General features: G+C 39.3%; 1 protein-coding gene across 2 annotated transcripts in view; it reads right to left on the minus strand.

Moving 5' to 3' along the window:
- Positions 1-1,254: 1,254 nt before the first annotated feature.
- RMDN2 (regulator of microtubule dynamics 2) overlaps positions 1,255-21,502 on the minus strand; it is an 89,877-nt gene continuing 69,629 nt past the window's right edge. For both annotated transcript variants that reach the window (XM_003817642.8, XM_055108048.2), the window contains exons 8-11: positions 21,273-21,371; positions 14,732-14,785; positions 14,560-14,640; positions 1,255-1,611 (exon numbers count right to left, since the gene is read on the minus strand). In XM_003817642.8, coding sequence (XP_003817690.3) covers positions 1,558-1,611; positions 14,560-14,640; positions 14,732-14,785; positions 21,273-21,371 — 288 coding nt within the window. In that variant the 3' untranslated portion in view covers positions 1,255-1,557. The remainder of the gene's footprint in view (positions 1,612-14,559; positions 14,641-14,731; positions 14,786-21,272; positions 21,372-21,502) is intronic.

A 21,502-nucleotide genomic window follows, 5' to 3' on the forward strand; every position in this document is an offset into this window, starting at 1 on the left:
AGGTAGCAGGGAATCTTTATAGCTCACTGCTAAGTTCAACCTAAAAAAACATTTATTATTAAAAACTGGGAAATATAGGAAAAATACAACTCCACAGAAATATAAACTACTACTATTTTAGTGTATTCCCTACCAGATGCTCTTCTGTGCTTATTTTTATACTGTTGAGATCCTATGTATGTACTGTTTTTGACTTGTACTTGCACTTAAGATGTTCTGTGCCGTTGCCTATAACATTTTTGTAATTATTTTTAATGTCAAAATGTTATTCGATTGTAGTTATATTTCAGTGTGGCTAGCTGCTTTCTTACTGTTGGACATAATGCTATGCTGTTATGAACATCTGTGAATCAGTCACTGCACTTTACTCTTTATGATTATTTCCATGACTAAAGATTTAATACTTTTCAAAGGCTCTCGATAAATTTTACCAAAGGTTTGTGCCAAAATACTTTTTAAATTTTTTCTTTTATATTTTCATATTTAATGTACCCAAGTGACAAAATATTCTCTCACTAACCATGTATGAGAATGCTCCATCTCATGACAATATTGCTAGCATTGAATGCTTTCCGAATGAAGAAAAAAAATCCTTGCTAGTGTCAGGCCTCTCAGCCCAAGCTAAGCCATCGTATCCCCTGTGACCTACATTATACATCCAGATGGCCCCAAGCAAGTGAAGAATCACAAAAGAAGTGAAAATGGCTGGTCCCTGCCTTAACTGATGACATTCCACCACAAAAGAAGTGAAAATGGCCAGTCTCTGCCTTAACTGATGACATTATCTTTTGAAATTCCTTCTCCGGGCTCATCCTGGCTCAAAAGCTCCTGCAATGAGCACCTTGTTACCCCCACCCTTGCCAGGCAGAGAACAAGGCCCTTTGACTGTAATCTTCCACTACCTACCCAAATTTTATAAAATGGCCCCACCCTTACCTTCCTTTGCTGACTCTCTTTTCGGACTCAGTCCGCCTGCACCCAGGTGAAATAACCTTGTTGCTCACACAAAGCCTGTTTGGTGGTCTCTTCACATGGACACAAGTGAAAGCTAGTTTGATGGTAAAACAGTATTTTATTGTAATTTTATTCACATCTTTTGATTACCAGTTACAATACTACATTTGTTTGTTTTTTCTCTTCTGCCAACAACTTGTTCATGTCCTTTGCTGAGTTTTCCATTTTTCATCCACATTAATGAAATTATTTTGTCTTATGAAGTCTCCATTGAAACAATAAAATATTCATGAGAATTCATTTTATTGGATTTAAATATTTTATTTAAAGAAATATTCTTAAGGCTGCAGTTTATTGATAAGAAAAATATAAAGCATACATGTTTATAGATTATGTATTGACATTATAGTATATAGATTCTCCAAATAACATAATTAATTTTGTAGTGCTACTAGTGGAATGCATTCTGCAGAAACATGGCTTTACCTTCAAATCTGAGCACAATACCCTTACATCAAAAATGAAGGATAATAAAAGCACAACTTTGATTCATTTAAATTTTGGTAGACCACATCTGATTTGTTGAAGAGTAAATTCGTTTATTTACCTCTTCAAGGAAGTCATTATTTTTTGCATCTCTTTCTGTGCCTCTTTATCCTATAAAGAAAATACAAATACATAATGAAATTTCATGCATTCATCTTGATACTCTAGTATGCTGAAACAGACTTACATTGACTTGAGGAGATTCCCCAACATGAGAACTTTAAGGTTCATGAAGGTACGTGCAATCACCAAATACTTTCCCTAATTCAGGACATTGACAGTGTTTTATTATTTTTTAAAATAATTTTCCTTTTTTTCATTGTAACAAGTTGCTTTTCTCTTAGTGAGTGTTTTACACAGCATTAATCCTCACATGTCCTGGAGTGTCGCTCTATGAGTAAAGGGTTTATCAGGTTTATTTCATTGAATTCCTTCTCCAGCATGAAGTATCTAGTATTTTCCCAACAGGTTTCTTCCTCCTGGAAAAAACTCACCACTTTCTTTCCTGTTTTACTCTTAAGTTTTTTCTGCATATCAAGGCTTGAGCTTTGCCTGAAGGGTGTAGGGTTTAGCCCTGTGGGAGCTCTCTGGTATCTAAAAGATGGCATCTTTCAGATAGATGGAAACTTGAGTGACACCACCTATAAAGGTTAGGGCTGAGGTTGAAGGCTGTTCCAAAAGCTGTACATTTATAGGGTTTCTCTCCATGTGCATTGACTCATTATGACTAACATGAGATCATTAAATGAAGGCTTTCCCACATAGATCATATTCATATGGCTTCTCTCCAGTGTTAATTCACGGTGTTGTTTAAAGGATAAATGGTCACTGAAGGCATTTCCACACTGACTACAGACAAAGAGTTCTTTGGTATGAATAAAAGTTAACTCTCTGGATGAGGTGTTTCCTACATTCATTACATTTATGGAGTTTCCCTCCAGTGTGAGCTAACACATGCTGAGTCAATGTCGAGCTGTGACAACTTCCTCATACTCATTATATTCCAAGGGCTCCTCTCCACTGTGACATCTCTGCTACTGAGGACATAACAGGCTGTTAGAGCCTTGCTCAAATACCTTCATTTATTCATTTATTTTCCCACATATGAATCTGATGCCGAGCATTCAGTATAGTCTCTAGTTAACGTCTTCCACGTTGGTTACACTCATATGGTGTGTTACTCTCCTTTGCGTACAGAAGTTTTCTCCTTTGTAGCAGGTCAGCTGCATAGCTATATGATTAATTTTAAGGTTTTCATTATGTTTCAAGCACTTAATATATTGGCTATATTTATGCAATTGCCCTCTTATAAGAACTCAGGTTATGGTTTGGAGCTCAGGTTATTCCTTTTCTCCCAAATTTGAACTATCCACACCTTTGAGCTGAGATAGCATACTTTCTCTAGCCTCAAATTAAAGTCATGTGATTGTGCTGCATTCCTAATTTGGCCCTCCCCAGGCCAATTCTGCCGTGGAGGAACAGAGTTCACCCTTACGAATCTCAGTATTGACATGTTGTTAGAATGCTCCTTCCTGTAGATATTCTACACGGAAGTTCTGTCTTTGTTTTTAAGACTTTCTTGCCTGGATGCTGGTTTTGAGGATTTTCTCCAGAATCACATCTCTGTGCAGCTTCCTCTGAGATGGGTCTAGCAGAGTCTACTCTTTCTGAGTAAAATCCAAAGCCATATCCTTAAAGGTCAACATTTCCTTTTCTTCTTTTTTTTTTTTTGAGACGGAGTCTCGCTCTGTTGCCAGGCTGGAGTGCAGTGGCGCAATCTCCGCCTACTGCAACCTCCGCCTTCCGAGTTCAAGTGATTACCCTGCCTCAGCCTCCCGAGTAGCTGGGGCTACAGGCACGTGCTACCATGCCCAGCTAGTTTTTGTATTTTTAGTAGAGACGGGGTTTCACCATGTTGGCCAGGATGGTCTCGATCTCTTGACCTAATGATCTGCACGCCTCTGCCTCCCAAAGTGCTGGGATTATAGCTGTGAGCCACCACGCCCAGCCGAGGGTCAACAATTCCTATCGTACTGTCAAGAACTCAGTCACCACCTGTCTTTCTCTGTAATCTCATTCAGGGGCCATCTGAGCACTAAGCCAGAAAGGCAGAACCCAGACAGATAGAAACTTGAGACTACGATGATACTGGGGTTGGGGTTACCACATTCGGGAGCTCAGAGCTTCTTTCTAACTTTCTAGAAAAAGCCAGGAGCCTGTATTTTTAATGAGCCCTCTACTGTCCAAGCAAGTCTTAAATATTTAAACAACTGGGTTTAAATTCTAATTTCCTTAGATTATATAGCAAAACCTCAGGATGACCTTTCCTGGCCCATGGCCCAAGTTGCAGTACCAGTTTTATTTTCTCATAAATCTCTGTGCTTTTATTTCCAAAACACTCATCAAATTTTATTGCTATGACTTTTTCAGTGCCTGCCTTTCCCACTGGACCACAGAATTCATGATGGCAGAGGTATCTGTTTTTTTCTCTTTGTATTGCAAGCCTCTAGTAGAGTACACCTCTATAATTGTAAAATGACTGAATAAAGATAATCTCTCTCTTTCACCCAAACACACATATTCAAAAATATAGATTTATTTCATCTGATAGTGTTGGAAAAATATGGTTTAGAAAACTACATCAATGCTCTCTGCTAAAGACTGGATAAATAAGAGAGAGACTTATTTACATTAAATTGTCATTATTCTCCTAGCATTTGGGTAATGATTATCACACACCAACTTCATGAGACTGGGTACTGGTTAAGAACAGCTAGTCCCAAACTGATGCTGTATCATCAATTATTTTAAGAAAATAAATAAATAAAAGGGTTCTAAGAAACTTCTTTAGAGTGTTTTCAAGATCAATTTAAATAATACAACCAAGACCATTACATATATTGCAAAATCTTAAGAAATAATACATTTTAAATGCAAATGACAAGAAGGTAAGAGTCAAAAGAGTAGAAATAGCGGGTTGTAAACAGATTTTCTACAAATCATGAAAATGTCTGTTTAGACAGTGGGTAAAGTCTGTCTATACTATCTATACTGTAATAGCCTTATTAATTTTTTTTTGAGACGGAGTTTCACTCTTGTTGCCCTGGCTGGAGTGCAATGGCACGATCTCAGCTCACCACAACCTCTGCCTCCCAGGTTCAAGAGATTCTCCTGCCTCAGCCTCCCTAGTAGCTGGGATTATAGGCATATGCCACCACGCCCGACTAATTTTGTGTTTTTTTTTTTAGTAAAGATGGGGTTTCTCCATGTTGGTCAGGCTGGTCTCAAACTCCCAACCTCAGGTGATCCGCCCGCCTTTGCCGCCCAAAGTGCTGGGATTACAGGCGTGAGCCACGACGCCCGGCTGGCTTATTAATTTTTTAAAAAGTACTAGGAATAATTCTCCAGGCACGGATAGCACAGATGAGTTAATTTACAAGAAATAAGTTTCAACCAGAAAGAAATGGGCAAACAAGAATTTCTAGCAAATGAGACAACATTACAGGATTTTGACAAGAGACCCATTTATTACCCTGAGCTGTAGCATTTCTATAACAGGAAGGCAGAGTGAATGGATACAAATTCTGTTTTATAACTTATCCAGAAAACCAATGTTTTCAAGATATAATAATCAAATATGATATCTTAATTAAGAAAGAGCATTTAAAGCAGAATTAGGATTTTGTTACTAAGAGCAGTTACCAATGAGAGTTATGCTTCTCAACTCATAAAACAGGTTGGAAATACAGCTCAAAACTTTAATCAACAGGCCATTTCAAAGACAACTATACCACTTGCTAAATATAACGTGCTCTTAACTTTTAGCACTCCCAGAGTACACTTCTTTTTGTGGTTTGTTTCTGGTAACATTGGATTTACTAGTCTATGAGTCTGTTTGTCTCAGAAAGGTGATTAATGCCATTTCAAAATGTTTCAGCAATTTTAAAATATGGGTTTTTCTTTACCAGTTTAGCACCTCTTATCATAAAACATTACATAGTGCTTTTTATATTTGAGCTTTCTCAGTAGGCTCCACGTTGATGAACTTTAATACTGCCTCCAGGCAAACAACTTTCAGGTTGCCAGTGAAGTCATTATTTCATTCAGCAATCATTCTCACACTGTCTTAGACACAGAAATCCCTTTTTTAAAAAAGAAATGTTTCTCAGGATCTGAGATTACTTTCCTAGGGTCAAGAAAAGTCCATATGAATAATAAAAATACTGTAGTTTCAAATTCTGGGAATGTAAAGCTGCTTACACCTTTGAATCTGGGCTCTAGAGACCAAGCGACTGACACTCCCAATATCAAGTAGCAGTGTGATGAGCTGAGAGTTCCCTAATAGGGGACAGAAGACATGTCCACAAATGACTATAATGCAAGGAAGAAGCTATAAATGCCACAAGAAAGAAACAAACATCTTATGAAATTTCACATGAGAGAGTAAACTGATGGCTAGGTTGTCCTCTTGTAACTAGTGGCATTGCTAGACATTTTGGAATAAACTTGGTTAGCAAAATCACTAATGGGGTATATTTCAATCTGAAAAAACTTTATAGAGATAGAGGGGTATTACATATAACTCACTTCATCCTATTTTATCATGGAAAAAGAAATGGAAATATACCTTACATACCTTTACTACTTGGAAAAAAATTGCTAAGAATACAAATGGAGACATCACTGAGGAAAAAAATGCAATGTGAGAAATATTTGCTCATACTATTTTGCTTATTACAGAAATACTTCCAATGTCTAGCCTTCTTACATTCATTACGAGTCCTCTTTATTATTACTATTGACACTATTATTTTTATTTGTACGATATTAATGCCTTGGTTCTTTCTATCAACACTTACTGAGTGCTTATTATATGCTAGGCAGTTACACAGGATTAGGGGTACAGTGATGAATGAGACAAACCTGGTTGTTACTTTCATGGAACAATCACATTAATAATGACATAATAACTGTGTGAAATGATAGCAAGGAAAAGTATAGAGGCTTTCTTGCCAGCAGGCGTCAAGGAAGTCTTTCCTGAAGAAACAGCATCCATGGTGAGGCCTGGAGGATAGGAAGGAATAAAGCTAGTGGAAGGAGCGGAGGGTGGGTAGGAGTGTTTCAGGAAGTGGGAACAGTATGTTCTAAGGGTGAAGGGCAGGCTGGGTGGTGCAGAGGAGAGGGGAGCCGGGAACATAGGAAGCTTGAGAGATTGGTAGGAGCTGGGTCAGAGCCTTGAAAGACATGCTAAAAATTCTGACCCTCATCCTAGCAGCAAAGGGTTTTGAGCAGGGAAGTGACATGTTGACGTTTACATTTAATCTGTTGCTTGGGCTGCTACTGGGAGTCAAGAATGGCCTGGCGGGAGGCAAGGAAGCTGTGAGGAGAATGACTGGGAGGCTGGTACAATCTGTGGTCCGGGGGAAAGTGGGCACATTCCTTTCGCTCCAGGCAAACCGAGCTTTGCTTTCTCACTTTTGTGCCTCTGTTCATGACCTGCAATATACTTGCCCACAACTCCATATTATACAGATCTTTCAAAGTCTACCTCTGATGCCACCTGGCCTCTTCTAGGTAAAAATAATTTCTCCCTTTTGAAAATCTCCATAACTGATGATTTGTACTTCTCTTAGTACCTTATGCTTTCTGCTTCGAGCTATAGTTATTTGGACACACATCATATATTCCCTTCTAGGCTATAGGCTCCTAGAAGGCAACAGGTGTGTCTTATTTGTTTATAGTTCAGATCACAATAAATATTGGAACTTGTATTGCTCCAACACAGAAAAAGAGGAGGGTTTTTTTTACTGAGGCATTTATTTTCTGTTAATGATTTAGAGGATGATGTTTGGTGGTATGAGAAAAGGAGGAAAATATGTACCTATTTTTTTGTTGTTTTTCCCACAACACCAGTCAACAGCTCACAGGAGCAGACTGAGTTGTTAACCCTGTGGAATGCTTGAAACTTAAAGCATACCCAGAATCCTGACTTACTGAATCAAAGGGCAAGAGACAGGGCAATAGTTTATTTTTCATTAATGGCCAGTGTCCAAAAACCAAGAACATGTTATTACATATTTTTCATCTTTGTCATGGCCTTGGATAGCCACACCTGCTGTAAATTGAGGACTGAGGATGGCAACCCATGGTCACTCCCCTTACTCTAGGCTGGGCCACCTGTCTAGCTTGTTTGCTGCCTACATAGTTAATCCCCAGCTCCCCGGAATTATGCTGTGCCCCCTCCTTCCCAGTGAAGGAATTATGCTTGCTTCACTTCCTGCTGTCTTACATCTAACAAGCATCAGGATGTTTTAACTGGTAGGGGCCTCCTGGTGACAGGTTATCTTACAGAGATACAGCAAATATTAAAACTTCATAGTACATGTAAAATCCAAGTCAAAGGTTTTAGTATGAAAGAAAACTCTGGGGTGGAGCCAAGATGGCTGAATAGCAAGAGCTCCAGTCTACAGCTCCCAGCGTGAGTGATGCAGAAGATGGGTGATTTCTGCATTTCCAACTGAGGTACCGGGTGCATCTCACTGGGGAGTGTCAGAAAGCGGGTGCACGACAGTGGCTGCAGTGCACTGAGCATGAGCCGAAGCTGGGCAAGACATCGCCTCACCTGGGAAGTGCAAAGGGTAAGGGAATTCCCTTTCCTAGTCAAAGAAAGGGGTGACAAACGGCACCTGGAAGATCGGGTCACTCCCACCCTAATAATGCGCTTTTCCAATGGTCTTAGCAAGTGGCACACCAGGAGATTATATCCCGCTCCTGGCTCGGAGGGTCCTATGCCCATGGAGCCTTGCTCATTGCTAGCACAGCAGTCTGAGATCAAACTGCAAGGCAGCAGCAAGGCTGGGAGAGGGGAGCGAGCCATTGCCGAGACTTGAGTAGGTAAACAAAGCAGCCAGGAAGCTCCAATTAGGTGGAGCCCACCACAGCTCAAGGAGGCCTGCCTGCCTCTGTAGACTCCACCTCTGGGGACAGGGCTCAGCCAAACAAAAGGCAGCAGAATCCTCTGCAGACTTAAATGTCCCTGTCTGACAGCATTGAAGAGAGTAGTGGTTCTCCCAGCACGCAGCTGGAGATCTGAGAATGGACAGACTGCCTCCTCAAGTGGGTCCCTGACCCCTGAGTAGACTAACTGGGAGGCACCACCCAGCAGGGGCAGACTGACACCTCAGATGCCCGGGTACTCCTCTGAGACAAAACTTCCAGAGGAACGATCAGGCAGCAACATTTGCTGCTCACAAATATCCACTGTTCTGCAGCCTCTGCTGCTGATACCCAGGCAAACAGGGTCTGGAGTGGACCTCCAGCAAACTCCAACAGACCTGCAGCTGAGGGTCCTGACTGTTAGAAGGAAAACTAACAAACAGAAAGGACATCCACACCAAAACCCCATTTGTACGTCACCATCATCAAAGACAAAAGGTAGAAAAAAACCACAAAGATGGGGAAAAAACAGAGCAGAAAAACTGGAAACTCTAAAAATCAGAGCGCCTCTCCTCCTCCAAAGGAATGCAGCTCCTCACCAGCAACGGAACAAAGCTGGACGGAGAATGACTCTGACAAGTTGAGAGAAGAAGGCTTCAGACGATCAAACTACTCTGAGCTAAAGGAGGAAGTTCCAACCCATGGCAAAGAAGTTAAAAACCTTGAAAAAAAATTAGATGAATGGCTAACTAGAATAATCAATGCAGAGAAGTCCTTAAAGGACCTGATGGAGCTGAAAACCAAGGCACGAGAACTACGTGACAAATGCACAAGCCTCAGTAGCCGATTTGATCAACTGGAAGAAAGGGTATCAGTGATGGAAAATCAAATGAATGAAATGAAGTGAGAGGAGAAGTGTAGAGAAAAAAGAATAAAAAGAAACGAACAAAGCCTCCAAGAAATGTGGGACTATGTGAAAAGACCAAATCTACGTCTGATTGGTGTACCTGAAAGTGATGTGACGGGGAGAATGGAACCAAGTTGGAAAACACTCTGCAGGATATCATCCAGGAGAACTTCCCCAATCTAGCAAAGCAGGCCAACATTCAAATTCAGGAAATACAGAGAACACCAAAAAGATACTCCTTGAGAAGACTAACTCCAAGACATGTAATTGTCAGATTCACCAAAGTTGAAATGAAGGAAAAAATGTTAAGGGCAGCCAGAGAGAAAGGACGGGTTACCCATAAAAGGAAGCCCATCAGACTAACAGCTGATCTCTCAGCAGAAACTCTACAAGCCAGAAGAGAGTGGGGGCCAATATTCCACATTCTTAAAGAAAGAATTTTCAACCCAGAATTTCATATCCAGCCAAACTAAGCTTCATAAATGAAGGAGAAATAAAATCCCTTACAGACGAGCAAATGCTGAGAGATTTTGTCACCACCAGGCCTGCCCTAAAAGAGCTCCTGAAGGAAGCACTAAACATGGAAAGGAACAACCGGTACCTGCCACTGCAAAAACATGCCAAATTGTAAAGACCATCGAGGCTAGGAAGAAACTGCATCAGCTAATGAGCGAAATAACCAGCTAACATCATAATGACAGGATCAAATTCACACGTAACAATATTAACTTTAAATGTAAATGGGCTAAATGCTCCAACTAAAAGACACAGACTGGCCAATTGGATAAACAGTCAAGACTCAACAGTGTGCTGTATTCAGGAAACCCATCTCACGTGCAGAGACACACATAGGCTCAAAATAAAGGGATGGAGGAAGATCTACCAAGCAAATGGAAAACAAAAAAAGGCAGGGGTTGCAATCCCAGTCTCTGAGAAAACAGACTTTAAACCAACAAAGATCAAAAGAGACAAAGAAGGCCATTATATAATGGTAAAGGGATCAATTCAACAAGAAGAACTAACTATCCTAAATATATATATACCCAATACAGGAGCACCCAGATTCATAAAGCAAGTCCTTAGTGACCTACAAAGAGACTTAGACTCCCACACAGTAATAATGGGAGACTTTAACACCCCACTGTCAACATTAGACAGATCAACGAGACAGAAAGTTAACAAGGATACCCAGGAATTGAACTCAGCTCTGCACCAAACAGACCTAATAGACATCTACAGAACTCTCCACCCCATATCAACAGAATATACATTCTTCTTAGCACCACACCACACTTATTCCAAAATTGACCACACAGTTGGAAGTAAAGCACTCCTCGGCAAATGTAAAAGAACAGAAATTATAACAAACTGTCTCTCAGACTACAGTGCAATCAAACTAGAACTCAGGATTAAGAAACTCACTCAAAACCCCTCAAATACAAGGAAACTGAACAACCTGCTCCTGAGCGACTACTGGGTACATAATGAAATGAAGGCAGAAATAAAGATGTTCTTTGAAACCAATGAGAACAAAGATACAACATATCAGAATCTCTGGGACACATTTGAAGCAGTGTGTAGAGGGAAATTTATAGCACTAAATGCCCACCAGAGAAAGCAGGAAAGATCTAAGATTGACACCCTAACATCACAATTAAAAGAACTAGAGAAGCAAGAGTAAACACATTCAAAAGCTAGCAGAAGGCAAGAAATAACTAAGATCAGAGCAGAACTGAAGGAAACAGAGACATAAAAAACCCTTCAAAAAATCAATGAATCCAGGAGCTGGTTTTTTGAAAAGATCAACAAAATTGATAGACCGCTAGGAAGACTAATAAAGAAGAAAAGATAGAAGAATCAAATAGACGCAATAAAAAATGATAAAGGGGATATCAACACCGATTCCACAGAAATACAAACTACCATCAGAGAATACTATAAACACCTCTACGCAAATAAACTAGAAAATCTGGAAGACATGGATAAATTCCTCGACACTTACACCCTCCCAAGACTAAACCAGGAAGAAGTTGAATCTCTTAATAGACCAATAACAGGCTCTGAAATCGAGGCAATAATTAATAGCTTACCAACCAAAAAAAGTCCAGGACCAGATGGATTCACAGCCAAATTCTACCAGAGGTACAAGGAGGAGCTGGTACCATTCCTTCTGAAACTATTCCAATCAACAGAAAAAGAGGGAATCCTCCCTAACTCATTTTATGAGGCCAGCATCATCCTCATACCAAAGCCTGGCAGAGATACAACAAAAAAAGAGAATTTTAGACCAATATCCCTCATGAACATCGATGCAAAAATCCTCAATAAAATACTGGCAAACCAAATCCAGCAGCACATCAAAAAGCTTATCCACCACAATCAAGTGGGCTTCATCCCTGGGATGCAAGGCTGGTTCAACATACGTAGATCAATAAATGTAATCCAGCATATAAACAGAACCAAGGACAAAAAACATATGATTATCTCAATAGATGCAGAAAAGGCCTTTGACAAAATTCAACAACACTTCATGCTAAAAACTCTTAATAAATTAGGTATTGATGGGATGTATCTCAAAATAATAAGAGCTATCTATGACAAACCCACAGCCAGTATCGTACGGAATGGGCAAAAACTGGAAGCATTCCCTTTGAAAACTGGCACAAGACAGGGATGCCCTCTCTCACCACTCCTATTCAACATAGTGTTGGAAGTTCTGGCCAGGGCAATCAGGCAGGAGAAGGAAATAAAGGGTATTCAATTAGGAAAAGAGGAAGTCAAATTGTCCCTGTTTGCAGATGACATGATTGTATATCTAGAAAATCCCATCATCTCAGCCCAAAATCTCCTTAAGCTGATAGGCAACTTCAGCAAAGTCTCAGGATACAAAATCAATGTGCAAAAATCACAAGCATTCTTATACACCAATAACAGACAAACAGAGAGCCAAATCATGAGTGAACTCCCATTCACAATTGCTTCAAAGAGAATAAAATACCTAGGAATTCAACTTACAAGGGACGTGAAGGACCTCTTCGAGGAGAACTACAAACCACTGCTCAATGAAATAAAAGAGGATACAAACAAATGGAAGAACATTCCATGCTCATGGGTAGGAAGAATCAATATCGTGAAAATGGCCATACTGCCCAAGGTAATTTATAGATTCAATGCCATCCCCATCAAGCTACCAATGACTTTCTTCACAGAATTGGAAGAAACTACCTTAAAGTTCATATGGAACCAAAAAAGAGCCCACATTGCCAAGTCAATCCTAAGCCAAAAGAACAAAGCTGGAGGCATCATGCTACCAGACTTCAAGCTATACTACAAGGCTACAGTCACCAAAACAGCATGGTACTGGTACCAAAACAGAGATATAGACCAATGGAACAGAACAGAGCCCTCAGAAATAATGCTGCATATCTACAACCCTCTGATCTTTGACAAACCCGACAAAAACAAGAAATGGGGAAACGATCCCCTACTTAATAAATGGTGCTGGGAAAACTGGCTAACCATATGTAGAAAGCTGAAACTGGATCCCTTCCTTACACCTTATAAAAATTAATTCAAGATGGATTAAAGACTTACATGTTAGACCTAAAACCATAAAAACCCTAGGAGAAAACTTAGGCACTACCATTCAGGACATAGGCATGGGCAAGGACTTCATGTCTAAAACACCAAAAGCAATGGCAACAAAAGCCAAAATTGACAAATGGGATCTAATTAAACTAAAGAGCTTCTGCACAGCAAAAGAACCTACCAACAGAGTGAACCGGCAACCTACAGAATGGGAGAAAATTTTTGCAATCTACTCATCTGACAAAGGGCTAATATCCAGAATCTACAATGAACTCAAACAAATTTACAAGAAAAAAACAACCCCATCAAAAAGTGGGCAAAGGATATGAACAGATACTTCTCAAAAGAAGACATTTATGCAGCCAAAAGACACATGAAAAAATGCTCATCATCACTGGCCATCAGAGAAATGCAAATCAAAACCACAATGAGACACCATCTCACACCAGTTAGAATGACGATCATTAAAAAGTCAGGAAACAACAGGTGCTGGAGAGGATGTGGAGAAATAGGAACACTTTTACACTGTTGGTGGGACTGTAAACTAGTTCAACCATTGTGGAAGTCAGTGTGGCGATTCCTCAGGGATCTAGAACTAGAAATACCATTTGACCCAGCCATCCCGTTACTGGGTATATACCCAAAGGATTATAAATCATGCTGCTACAAAGACACATGCACACGGATGTTTACTGTGGCACTATTCACAATAGCAAAGACTTGGAACCAAGCCAAATGTCCAAAAATGATAGACTGGATTAATAAAATGTGGCACATATACACCATGGAATACTATGCAGCCATAAAAAATGATGAGTTCATGTCCTTTGTAGGGACATGGATGAAGCTGGAAACCATCATTCTCAGCAAACTATTGCAAGGACAAAAAACCAAACACCACATGTTGTCACTCATAGGTGGGAATTGAACAATCAGAACACATGGATGCAGGAACGGGAACATCACACACCGGGGCCTGTTGTGGGGTGGGGGGAGTGGGGAGGGATAGCATTAGGAGATATATATACCTAATGTTAAATGACGAGTTAATGGGTGCAGCACACCAACATGGCACATATATACATATGTAACAAGCCTGCATGTTGTGCACATGTACCCTAAAACTTAAAGTATAATAAAAAAAAAAGAAAGAAAACTCCATCATAGAAGGAGAGAGTAGAAGGGTGGCTGTCAGGGGCTGGAAGGGTGGGAGAAATGGGGAGATATTGGTCTAGGGTACACAGTTTCAGTTACGCAGGATGAATAGGTTCTGGAGATTTAAAGGACAGCAATGTGACTGTAGTTAATAATACTGTATTGTATATTTGAAATTTGCTAAGAGAGTGGATCTCAAATGTTCTCAACAATAAAAAAAGTAACTGTGAGGCGATGAATGTGTTAATTAGCTTGATTGTGGTAGTCATTTCATAATGTATATGTCTATCAAAACATCATGCTGTATACATATAGTTTTTGTTTGTCAATTATACTTCAATAAAGGTAGAATAAAAATAAATACATAAAATTGAATAGAGAAAACTACAAATGTATCTAAGCGAGTTATTCCTATTTTGAGCTCGAATAGTACTAACAAGACAACAGCACTCACTGTCACTTTCTGGACTTACCTCTTTGGTAACAGTAGGAAGCAATAATGCCAAATTACAGAACTTCAAAGCATTCTGGTTTTCCTCAAGATCAGTATAACACTGGAAATGAGAAATAACCACTATTAAACATAATCCGTTTTTATGTGATAGGTTCAAAGTGATCTTAAAGCAGAACAGTGGTCTTCATTACCTTTGCTAAGTACATGTAATTGGGATTAGAATAACCAGGGCATAGTTCTTCAGCCTGATTTGAGAGAAAAACATGAGAGAATAACAGGGCAATATTAAAAAAACAGTAACCACAAGTGAAGAGAATATATTTAAATAAATCAAATATTATGAACCAAACTGCCCTAAGAATTTAGGTTGGTTGTTTCACATTGAATCACTTGATCAGTTTAAGTATCTTTTGGGTGGAAACATAGCCTTTGCATTTAGCCATTAAAATAAAATTGATTACCATGGTCATAAAGCTTACAAAGCAATGAGATACTTTATGGTTTTCAGATTTCTTTACATAATCATTTTCCTCAGTCTTCTTTCTCTATCCTTTTCAAGAACAAAAACAACTGGTGATATTCCTAGGACAAGTCCTATATATTTGTCTGTCTGTCTGTCTGTCTGCCTATCTATCTATCTATCTATCTATCTATCTATCTATCTATCTATCTATCTATCTATCTATCTATCAGGTCTTGCTCTGTTGCCCAGGCTGGAGTGCAGTGGCGCGATCTCGGCTCACTGCAACCTCCGCCTCCCAGGTTCAGGCGATTCTCCTGCCTCGGCCTCCAGAGTAGCTGGGATTACAGGTACCTGCCACCATGCCTGGCTAATTTTTGTATTTTTAATAGAGATGGGATTTCACCATATTGTCCAGGCTTGTCTCAAACTCCTGACCTCAGGTGATCCACCCTCCTCGACCTCCCAAAGTGCTGGGATTACAGGCATGAGCCACCACTCCCAGCCTCACTATCTATTTAGAAAATAAGAGTAGAGCATGACTGGTACCCCATGGCAAGCATCTTCCACTAGATTAATATTTGATTTCTTGTGATTTCAACATATTCCACAGGAGTTAAATAATATCTGAAGTCCATCAAATCATGGACTTTTAAAGGAAAGACAGATCCTTGAAACATCCAGTTCAGGCAGTAGACATGAGTAGGTATTATAAAGGTACTTTTCTCCTATCTACTGATCTTTTATGTACTAGTTCCTTTATCTCTGGGAAATAAGAATTCTTTCAGGTATGGTATTGTCACTAGACAGCTCTTCTTAGAACCTAAGTCAGTCTTGCTTCAGAGTCAGCTTTTGCTGTTTTGAAGGCCCAGGCAAGCAAGCTTACAACCTGGAGTCTCCACCCTAGAGGGGGGTAGAACACAAGAGAAGAGGATACTTTTAAAAATTTACAAAAATATCCTTGTTTCACAAGATATGAACAATTCAGACATTTCCAAAATTAAAAAGTGAAAGTTTCTCCTTCCCAGTTTTATTCTCAACTTCAGGCTCATGCCCCAGAGGTAACCACTATCAGCCGTTTGACATGTATCCTACCAGACTCTTTGCCAAGTATAGGCAAATAAAAAAACAGATATTTGGCTTTTGAAAACAAAACAAAATGGAACCATTTTACATATATATAATTTACAGATATATAATTCTTGTCAATTTACCTCAGTAAAGCTAGAAAAACACAAATACATAAAACTGAATAAATGTGCACATTGATAGAAAATCTACATATTGGCCCCAGACTTTTCTTCCCATATTACAAACACATTTTCATGTTAGATAGATATACTTCATCATTTTTAATAGGTGTATTTCATATTCTGCATGAATCATAATGAAAGGAAGCATTCTCCATTGGACATCTTGATTTATTCTCCGTTTTCATTATTACTACTAATAACCAATTAACATACTTTTTCCCATATGCTTGTGTACATGTGTGTTTATGCCTGTAAGGGAGATTCCCAGAAGTTGAATTGCTGAGTCAAAATAATATATATATTTTTAAAGATAGATACTAATGAAGATAAATCCAAATCAGGGTGCTAAGAAGTGGTCCAACACCTTATAAGGGCACATCCCTTGTAAAAGACATTTTATTCTGTACAGAATCCAAAAGATAAGGGTTCTAGAAGAAGGAGGACAAAAATCTCCTACTAGGGTAGGGAGCCAGACTCGGTATAAATCTTTAAGACCAGGTAGGTTAACAGTGTCTGGGCGTGGAATGAAACCTGCTGGAGAGACAGCAAAGCTACCAACAAATTAAAGGAAGTTGTCAATTTCAATCAAGCCAGAGCCTTGACCATCCTACAGTGACATCCATGGATTCTGGTTCTTCTGCTTCTTCTCTCTTAATCAATGGATTCTGGTTTTCCTGCTTCTTCTCTCTTATCCATGGATTCTGGTTCTCCTGTTTCTCTCTTGTCTAATCATTTCCATTTCAAGTCTTCTAGTTTGGTAAGTGCATTTCTTGAGCCATTCTAATAAGAGGGACTTAAGACTGAACTTTATTCAATTATACCTTCTTCTATGCCTGGTAGATGCCTCAGCTCTGTCCGAATCCCATATTGGGGATAACTTGCCCCAATGTATGCATGTAAACAGCTTATTTCTTTAATGCTGGCATTCTAATTCTGCATATATAGCTTAACACCTATGTTTAGTTAACTAAAGTGATTATAAATCAGAACATCTCTTTTTGTTCTCATGGTTTAAAAATCTGAAGCCCAACAGAACACAGACAGGCAACTAACAACACTGAATTCCTAAGGTAAAACAGATTCTGACCTTTCACAAAAGGACTTGGATGAATTACAAGGAGGGTAGCATTACTCAAATGCTAATGTTTCAATGTAATGTTCCAATGATGAGGCAGTTTCTAGAAAGGCCCTTAGAACACTCTTTATCATAACACCTGGCAAAGAATATTATACATATTTAATTTGTCTTGGCTATCCAAGTTCCCTGAAGGTAGGAACTTTGTTGGTCATTTCTGTGTTCCCAGTATTTGATGCCATGTTTGGCACTAGTTATGTGCTTAATAAACACTGTTGAATAAATTAGCTCTTCTTTAAAACATCTTATAAGCTCAAGCAGCAGCCTTATACCATATCAGGACACAGCCAAGAGTTCTGCAGCTGGGGAAGCCACTAGTACAGACTCAGGGATCATATGACTGCAAACAATAAGTGCAATCAGGGTAGCCTGTCTCCCAACATTGCCACACCTGTCATTTACTACACACACCCATCCTCTGATCCAGTGGTTTCCAGCCATGCCAGCAGCTGCCATTGGAATCAATAGTTTTATGATCTTTAAAAACACTGATCAACATTTAAAAGCACATACCATATGATGCAACAATTCCACCCCTAGGTGCTTATCCAAGAGAAATAAAATATGTCAATACCAAACTTGCATTTGAATGTTCACAGAAGCTTTATTCAAAATAGCATCAAACCAGAAACAACTCAAATGTCTATCAGTAAGTTAACACATAAACAAATCATGGTATATCCATATAATGGAATATTACTTAGCAATGAAAAGGAGCTGCTGATACACTCAATCAAATGAATGAATCTCAAAACAGTATGCTGAGTAAAAGCCAGATATACACAAAAGTACATGTTGTATGATTCCATTTATATTAAATTTTAGAATGGGCAAAACTAATTTATAGTGATAGAAAGCAGATCAGTGGTTACTTGGGGCAGGAGATGGGGGAAATTGACAGCAAAGAGGCAAAGGTAACTCTCTAGGATGATGAAAATGCTATCTTGAAATGGTGGTGGTTACAGTGGTGGTTACATAGGTATATAAGTTTGTCAAACTTCACTGAACTGTACACTTAAAATGGGTACAATTTATTGCTTATAAACTATACTTCAAGATACCCAGAGGTTCTGAAACAATGAGTCTGGGTCATGGCCTGGGCTGCCATTTTGTAAGGTGCCTCAGATGACTGCAATGCACAGCCAAGGTTGAGAACCACTGCCCTAGGGAATCATGCCAGAATTTTGGATGAGGTGGGAAGCATGCTATAGTTTGAAAGAATTTCCCCAGGGGATTCACAGATGACTCCTACAGGTGTCTAAACCACCTCCCTAGATGCTTTGAGGCTGTGGACGACCAATTTTCCCCTGCTATAATAGCAAAACAATAGTAGCTAACATTGATTTTTAGTTAGAACATTTAACATGTTAGACCCTGGGCTAAGAATATAAAATATATTATTTTCTGTAACCTTCACAAAAACTGTACAAAGTAGGTATTATTATGGCCATTTCACAGATGAAGAATTTGAGAGTGGGAGAACTAAGGAAATGTGTGTCCAGGTCATTCAGACAGGAAAGGCTCAGGTCTCAACTTCACTTGTCAACTCTAAACTTAGTGTTCTCAACCTCTACGGGATCCAGCTGGATGGCTCTAGAGAAACATTCCTGGCCCCTGTGAACGCTCTTTGGAGGGGTGGATTCGGGGCAGTCTGGGTACCAACAACACGGCCTCCTGTGTTGTAGGACCCGGGGGTTGCAGACTCTCCTGGGTGTGGGAGCCAGGGTCTGTGCTGTTCCCCTTTCATCTCCTCCACTTCCCAGATTTCTTAGTTCCACCACAGCCTTAGTTAGCCTCAGCACTCCAGACCCCTCAGTCCTCTCAGCTGTTCTAGTAAATATGGCAAGAAGCATTCCTGATGCCTCCTCTCTTTTCTTTGACAAACAACATGGAAGGCATTTTGAGACTAAAGTCTAAGTAATGACCTAATGCAGGGCTCCCCAAGATGGTTTGCTGAGGTGTTTAAATTTTAATGAAATTAAAAATCTGTGAGTTTTTGCTGAGGACTTACTGGGTGCTAGGCACACTCTAAGCAATTTACTTGTAAGAATGTAGATAATCCTTACAACACCACTATGAGGTAAGTACTAGTATCTCCATGTTACTGATGAAATTGAGAGAGAGGTTAAGCAATTTGCCTAGTGTTAATCAGCTGGTAAGTGGTAGAGCTGAGATTTAACCAGGTAGTCTGGTTCCGAAATTTGCATTCTTTACCTCAGCATTATTGTGCTACTTACCACTTTTGATTTCATCTGTGTATTATTTCAGGCACATTAGCAACTCAAGAACTTTTCTACAGTGTTCTGAAAACCTGCTCCTCAATTATAACTTTGATATTATGAGGAAATGAGTTTTGAGTACAGATAACATTTTTGCTAGTTAATGTGGCATCTTTTATATAAATATTTTATCTTAAATAGATCATAATCTACATTCTTATACAATTTAAAATGAGGCAACTAATTTTCAGTGGTAGGAAAAGGGTGAAGAAATGGGAGTGATACAGTCTTAGCCTTCACTTATATTTAAATCAAATATTTGATTGTCATTGTGTGAAATGCAACAAATTAAGTTCCTGAGGTATTGACTCCCTTTTTATAAAACAAAAAAAGGGATCACATTACATAAAAAATAAGAAATGTACAGCCCGTTTCTTTTTTATTTTTTGAACTCTTTTCTGCTGGGCTTGTGCTTGATTTCAGGACACTTATTTTTTCACTTGAGGCAGCCACTGGCCATTGGGGGTGAGAGATAGAAAGTGAGAAGAAACCTAGACTACATGATCTACAAATTCCCTCTCAGTTCTACAAAATTGCTCCCTGAAATACAGCACAAATATTAGCATGTACAAGACATTTATTATTATTATTTTTGAGATAAGGTCATGCTCTTTTGGTCAGGCTGGAGTGCAGTGGTGTGATCATGGCTCACTGCAGCCTTGAACTACTGGGCTCAAGTGATTCTCCTGCCTCAGTCTCCTGAGTAGCTGGGACTGTTGTTATGCCACCATGCCCAGCAAATTTTTTTACTTTTTTGTAGAGATGGCATGTTGCTATGTTGCCCAGGCTGGTCTCAAACTCCTGGCCTCAAGCAATCCTCCTACCTCGGCCTTCCAAAGTGTTGGGATTACAGAGGTGAGCCACTGCATGCAGCCTTGTCTGTATTTTTGTAAACTTGAAGTAGGTAGGTTGGGAAGGAAAACACATTTAGTAACTATAAAATTTTGAAACTGGTTCCAGAGAAAGGTAAAGGGATTATTACACCCACAGGAAGTTGATTATATGGGTGGCTATATTATACATTTACATGTGAGCTCACACACACATATATTACTGCTTAGAGTTGTATAGTACAGCGATTATACATTTTAAGACAGGATTGAGAATACTGATTTGGTCTGATACCCCAAGAATCTTCCAGAGAAATGTCTGCAACTTTAGGAGTTAGCTTTTAAAATAACTCTTCCTTTAGCACTTTTATTTCCTTAAGATTAAACTGGTTCTATGTTAGGCTAATCAGGAGTACTGGGACTAAGTTTAACCATCAGGGTGTGACTGTTTCTGCACATGCTCAAGTGACTCAGAGAGCTGTTCTTGGACTTAGCAGTAAGAGCTGTCAAACCTAAATCTTCATTTAGGCTGCTGGGTTATTTTTAAAAAGTAGTTTGTAATTCCTAGAACCTAGGGCATAACTAGCTGTTCTAAGGAGTTTAGACTTAAAACATATTAATAACTTGCATTATGAAGGGCTTAAAACAGAACATGCCAAAACTAGGATTCAAACTGAGGCTCCACATGCAGAAAAGATTTCCTTGACAACGGCAGCAGGGATTGGTGCAGATGGTAATCAGTCTGACACTAAAATAATGGATACACAAAATGTACCTTAAGGAAATTGTGTAAAGCTTCTTGTACAGTTGAAGATGGTATTTTTCCAAACAGAGTAGCAGCCATTTTTTTCTCAATCCAGCTCAGTTTTGAGACCTGCAAATACACAACAACATCACTCTTAGAAAGTTGTTCACCTTTTGAATGGATTATCTCTCCCCAGTTAGACGTGTGTGTGTTATGTGTATATACGTGTGTGTGTATAGATATAACATATACAAATGAAA

This window comes from Pan paniscus, chromosome 12 (genome assembly GCF_029289425.2).
Source record: "Pan paniscus chromosome 12, NHGRI_mPanPan1-v2.0_pri, whole genome shotgun sequence".
In the NCBI taxonomy this organism is placed as follows: Eukaryota; Metazoa; Chordata; class Mammalia; order Primates; family Hominidae; genus Pan; species Pan paniscus.